This window comes from Danio rerio, chromosome 10 (assembly GCF_049306965.1).
Source record: "Danio rerio strain Tuebingen ecotype United States chromosome 10, GRCz12tu, whole genome shotgun sequence".
Taxonomy (NCBI): domain Eukaryota; kingdom Metazoa; phylum Chordata; class Actinopteri; order Cypriniformes; family Danionidae; genus Danio; species Danio rerio.
The window spans coordinates 48,504,001-48,510,000 of NC_133185.1; the positions used below are offsets into that span (position 1 = coordinate 48,504,001).

At 44.3% G+C, this 6,000-nt stretch overlaps 1 protein-coding gene across 1 annotated transcript in view; it reads left to right on the forward strand.

Annotated features, from left to right (window-relative positions):
* The window catches only part of vcanb (versican b), a 74,496-nt gene that overhangs the window by 56,079 nt on the left and 12,417 nt on the right, over positions 1–6,000 (forward strand). Inside the window, 1 exon segment of the mRNA NM_214688.1 lies at positions 3,735–3,893. Within this exon segment, the coding sequence (NP_999853.1) occupies positions 3,735–3,893 (159 nt within the window).

Genomic DNA, 6,000 nt, shown 5'->3' on the forward strand with positions numbered 1-6,000 from the left:
AAACCGGAGCACCCGGAGGAAACCCATGCGAACACAGGGAGAACATACAAACTCCACACAGAAATGTCAAGTGACCCAGCCAAGGCTCGAACCAGCGACCTTCTTTTTGTGAGGTGATCATGCTAGCCACTGCGCCACCGTGACTCTCATTAAAGGAACATTCATTCATTCATTTTCTTGTCGGCTTAGTCCCTCTATTAATCTGGGGTCGCCACAGCGGAATGAACCGCCAACTTATCCAGCAAGCGTTTTAAGCAGCGGATGCCCTTACAACTGCAACCCATCTCTGGGAAACATCCACACACACTTATTCACACTCATACACTACGGACAATTTAGCCTTCCCAGTTCACCTGTACCGCATGTCTTACGCCCCAAGTCTAGGGGAAACAAAAAGGGCATAATAAACGAAGAACAAACAAATGTGTTGGGGTGGTGGATTTCCCAAACTAAACAAAACTTAAAGCAAAAGATTCCCTTCGGTCGACAACCAAACTCACACACTCAATTGAGAGTATATATGAAGATATTTATTATAGAAAAATAGGGTTTATATAAACGAGCATTTCGTCAGGGTGACCACAGGCCAAAATAACAAACAAAAGAATCTATAAAATAAATCCACTAACTTACCTATTACTATTTAAAAAAAAAACATACAAGAATCTTACCTGACTCCCTAATATAAACAAAGTCAAAAGTAATCAAATAAATAGGCAGGTCACCCCTACACGCTCAAACTCTCAATAAACTATTCAAGCATAGGATGGTCATCAATACAAAATTGATTATTGTTGGTCGTCGGCCGAAGGGGTGAGGGAAACCCAGGAACTCCACTCCAAACACCGAACGCAGCAGAAATGAGCTCTCCGATCCCTGCCGGAAGCTCCCTTTTATACAGGCCTCGTAGACCATCAGCCAATCAGAGCAGGGAATCACGCCGGCGTGGGAGCCTATAAGACAACAGAAAAACAGCAAGGAGGCGGGACAAAAGAAAAAGAGTACAAACCGCAATAATAAACAAATAAATAAACTTCAGTCGTAACAGCATGTCTTTGGACTGTGGGGGAAACCGGAGCACCCAGAGGAAACCCACGCGAAGGCAGGGAGAACATGCAAACTCCACACAGAAACGGCAACTGAGCCAGCCAAGGCTTGAACCCGCAACCTTCTTGCTGTGAGGCGACAGTGCTACCTACCGCGCCGCTGCGTGCGTCCATTAAAGGAACACTGCTTTTTTAAAAACAGTCTAATTTTACAACTCCCTGTTAAACAGTTTTACCTTTCTGAGTATGGCGGGGAACATTTTTAGATTAGCTTAGCTTAGCATAGATCATTGAATCAGATTAGACCATTAGCATCTCATTAAAAACTGACCAGAGTTTGGATAATTTTCCTATTTTAAGCTTGACTCTTCTGTAGTTTCATCATGTACTATGACGGACTATGGAAATTTGTTATTTTTTTAGGCTGATATGCTTCAGAACTATACTCGCATTTCAGTGTAATAATAATAACAACAATAATATTAATAATAATAATAATAATAATAATAATAATAATTCCTTACATTTATAAAGCGCTTTACACATAGGGGGGAATCTCCTCATCCACCACCAGTGTGCAGTGACACGACAGCAGCCACATTGTGCAAGACCGCACACCAGCTGATCGGTGGAGAAGAGACAGAGTGATGCCAATTAGAATATGGGGAGGGTTAAGCCTGATTTATACTTCTGCATCAAGTGACCGGCGTAACCCACGGCGTATGCATTGCGCGTAGCTGTGCATTTATACTTCTGCCGCTGTCTCTGTTGGTCTGCATTAACACTTCCAAAACGCTAGTGGGCAGTGAGTTGTAAATGTCGAGTTTCTTTGCTACTGTTTTGCTTTTCCTGAACACTTCCTGGATGTACAAGTGGCTCAAACTCATTTTGAGGCAGGAACCGGCGGACGTGCAACAACTTTAAACTATGAGGTAAACACAAAACAAAACTTTCCATCCGGAGCTCCTTCTCGGGACTCCGCACTTGTAAACAATCGCTTCATTTGGCTCGCGCCATTCGCGCGGCTCTTGGTCCCGCCCAGACTCGTCAGCGCTACCAAGCCGACCAATCACAGAGCTTGCGCTATGCGTCGTTGCGACGTGTAGTTACATTTTTGAGAGGTGCACGTCAGCGACGCCGATGGCCACAGCGAAGGGCTATGCGTCAGCGCCGTAGCATACGCGTGCGCTTGACGCAGAAGTATAAATCAGCCTTTAGGAGGCCATGATGGACAGAGACCAGTGGGCAAATTTGGCTAGGATGCCAGGGTTAAACCCCTACTCTTTTTCGAAGGACATCTTGGGATTTTTAATGAGAAAGTCAGGACCTCGTCTCATCCAAAAGACGGCGCTCACTGAGCAGTCCCTGTCGCTATACTGGGGCGTTAGGATCCACACAGACTGCAGATTGAGCACCCCCTGCTGGCATCACTAACACCACTTCCAACAGAAACCTAGCTTTTCCATGTGGTCTCCATCCAGGTACTGACTGCTAGTTGCAGAAAGCTAGCTGCTGGCTCAAGGGCTGTTTCTCAATATGCGTTCTTCAGCGGTCTTGCGTCCTCGTGTTCTCGTGAAACGTCATCATCAGCTGCCTAAGTTCAGTTCCAATACTCAAGACCGCAAGTACGGAGGACGCGTGAAACTTCCCGGATGTGATCTTGATATCGAGGACGCACCGATGCAGACTTGAGCACCGAACTCGCTCTGGAAGTCCCAGAAGTCATTGCGGCTGGAGGTGGGAAGCGCAGCATTTTATTTAGATTTATTATTCAAGTTCAGAGATATCACTTATTTACATCAGGAGTTTCCCTAAATGAAACGGTGAAAGTAAACATTACCATGGACATCTTAATAAAGGGATAAACACATTAATTGTGTTTGTTTGATGAATTTCGTATTACAATTTGTTTTATTTATATTGTGCAGAGTATATTTATAATGTTTTTATGCAAAGTATATATTTTGAAGAGGGGGGAAACAATAAATCGTTGTATGAGTGCTGTAATGTTTAATTAATTTCCATTTAAAACGTGTGAAGGTCATGTGACCATCAAGAGGAACGCAGCATCCTATTTCTCAAAAGACGCATTATCTGTCCTTGTGGTCTCCTGAGTTCGTTCTTCCGAGGACACCTGGCAAGACCGCTCTCCACAAGAACGCAAGTCCGTTCTCTGCGTTCTTGGAATTGAGAAACAGCCATAACCAAGGGAACTTTGCTGCTGTACCATGGCTGAAGCAGCGCAATGATATTACACAGCGGCTGAATATACTCCCCAGCTAGGTGACCTCTAATGAGACCACCTGCTTCATTATATATCATTATGCTATTACTACAGCCACGGTCAAGCTTTAAATAGAAAAATGATCTAATTTCAAGATGCTAATGGTCTAATCTGATTCAATGATTTATGCTAAGCTAAGCTATAAGTGTTCTTATCAGACCCGAAAATCGACTGAATGTACGCAAACATGGTAAAACCTAACTATTTAACTCTAGGAGAGCTTTAAATGAGCCTGTTTTTAAAAATAAAAGTGTTTTTCTTTATTTTACATTACAGCAGCTTATGCCGTTTGAATAGGAGTGCACAGGCTGATAGTGCTTGTGTTAGGGAAGCTACACGTCGGCTTTTATTCTCATTCAAATGTTAGTTTCTTATATCTCGATGTCTCTCATTTGAACTTTCAGATACGGAGGTGTGCGACTTTGGTTGGCAGAAGTTTCAGAGCCACTGCTATAAGTACTTCACCCACCGGCGGACATGGGAGGCAGCAGAAAGAGAGTGTCGTCTGCAGGGCGGACACCTGACCAGCGTCCTGTCCCACGAGGAGCAGCTCTTCGTAAATCGTAAGTTCTTCTTTATGAAATGTTTTATAGTGATTGTAAAGCTTATAGTATTCGACAAATTCTCCTCTCCGTATGCACCAGACACTTTCTTATCAACACTCCATACTTTTGGAAAATCCTGTCTTATAAGTTACAGATAAAAGTGTCTGCTATATAAATGGAGGGGGGGGGGGGGGGTAGAAAGGGAAGAAGAAAGTTGCAGCCAATCTGCAGTAGGGGGTGTGTCCTCTAATGGTCACGGAGGAGGAAGTTGTATTCGATCAGCAGTAGGGGGTGTGTCCTAATTTTGGGGGAGAAAATTGTGGTCAAATCTGCAGTAGGGGGTGTGTCCTCTAATGGTCACGGAGGAGGAAGTTTTATTCGATTAGCTGTAGGGGGTGTGTCCTAATTTTGGGGGAGAAAATTGTGGTCAAATCTGCAGTAGGGGGTGTGTCCTTTTATGGTCACGAAGGAGGAAGTTGTATTCGATCAGCAGTAGGGGGTGTGTCTTTATTTTGGGGGAGAAAATTGTGGTCAAATCTGCAGTAGGGGGTGTGTCCTCTAATGGTCACGGAGGAGGAAGTTTTATTCGATTAGCTGTAGGGGGTGTGTCCTAATTTTGGGGGAGAAAATTGTGGTCAAAACTGCAGTAGGGGGTGTGTCCTCTAATGGTCACGAAGGAGGAAGTTGTATTCGATCAGCAGTAGGGGGTGTGTCTTTATTTTGGGGGAGAAAATTGTGGTCAAATCTGCAGTAGGGGGTGTGTCCTTTAATGGTCACAGAGGAGGAAGTTGTATTCGATTAGCTGTAGGGGGTGTGTCTTAATTTTGGGGGAGAAAATTGCGGTCAAATCTGCAGTAGGGGGGTGTTTAATGATGGGGGAGGAGAAAGTTGTAGCCAATCAGCAATAGGGGCGTGTCCTCTTATGATGGAGAGGAGAACATTTTAGCTAATCAACAATTGGGGGCGTTCCTATAATAATTATGGGGTAGAAAGTTGTAGCCAGTCGGCAGTAGGGGACATGTCCTCTAATGATGGGGAGGAGAAAGATGCATTCGATCAGCAGAAGGGGCGTGTCCTATGATGGGGGAGGAGAAAGTTGTAGCCAATCAGCAATAGGGGGCGTGTTCTCTTATGATGGAGAGGAGAACATTTTAGCTAATCAACAATTGGGGGCGTTCCTATAATAATTATGGGGTAGAAAGTTGTAGCCAGTCGGCAGTAGGGGACATGTCCTCTAATGATGGGGAGGAGAAAGATGCATTCGATCAGCAGAAGTGGCGTGTCCTATGATGGGGGAGGAGAAAGTTGTAGCCAATCAGCAATAGGGGGCGTGTTCTCTGATGACGTTGGAGGACAAAAATGTAGCCAATCTGCAGTAGGGGGTGTGTCCTCTAATGGTCACGGAGGAGGAAGTTGTATTCGATCAGCAGTAGGGGGTGTGTCCTAATTTTGGGGGAGAAAATTGTGGTCAAATCTGCAGTAGGGGGTGTGTCCTTTTATGGTCACGGAGGAGGAAGTTGTATTCAATCAGCAGTAGGGGGTGTGTCCTAATTTTGGGGGAGAAAATTGTGGTCAAATCTGCAGTAGGGGGGTGTTTAATGATGGGGGAGGAGAAAGTTGTAGCCAATCAGCAATAGGGGCGTGTCCTCTTATGATGGAGAGGAGAACATTTTAGCTAATCAACAATTGGGGGCGTTCCTATAATAATTATGGGGTAGAAAGTTGTAGCCAGTAGGGGACATGTCCTCTAATGATGGGGAGGAGAAAGATGTATTCGATCAGCAGAAGTGGCGTGTCCTATGATGGGGAGGAGAAAGTTGTAGCCAATCAGCAGTAGGGGGCGTGTTCTCTGATGACGTTGGAGGACAAAAATGTAGCCAATGTGCAGTAGGGGGGCATGTCCTCCAATGATAATGGAGAAAGATGTAGCCCAAAAATCCAAAATTGTTCTGCCTAAATGTAGATTTCATTATTGGGGGGGTGGGGGGCAAATTGCGCAGGCGTAATAATTTTGATACACTTTATTTTATTAAACCCTCGACTTTACTAAATATGGGAGAAAACGATGTTATATATGAAATATGAATATATAGTTTATAGATATAATTTACACTTATAGGTATTT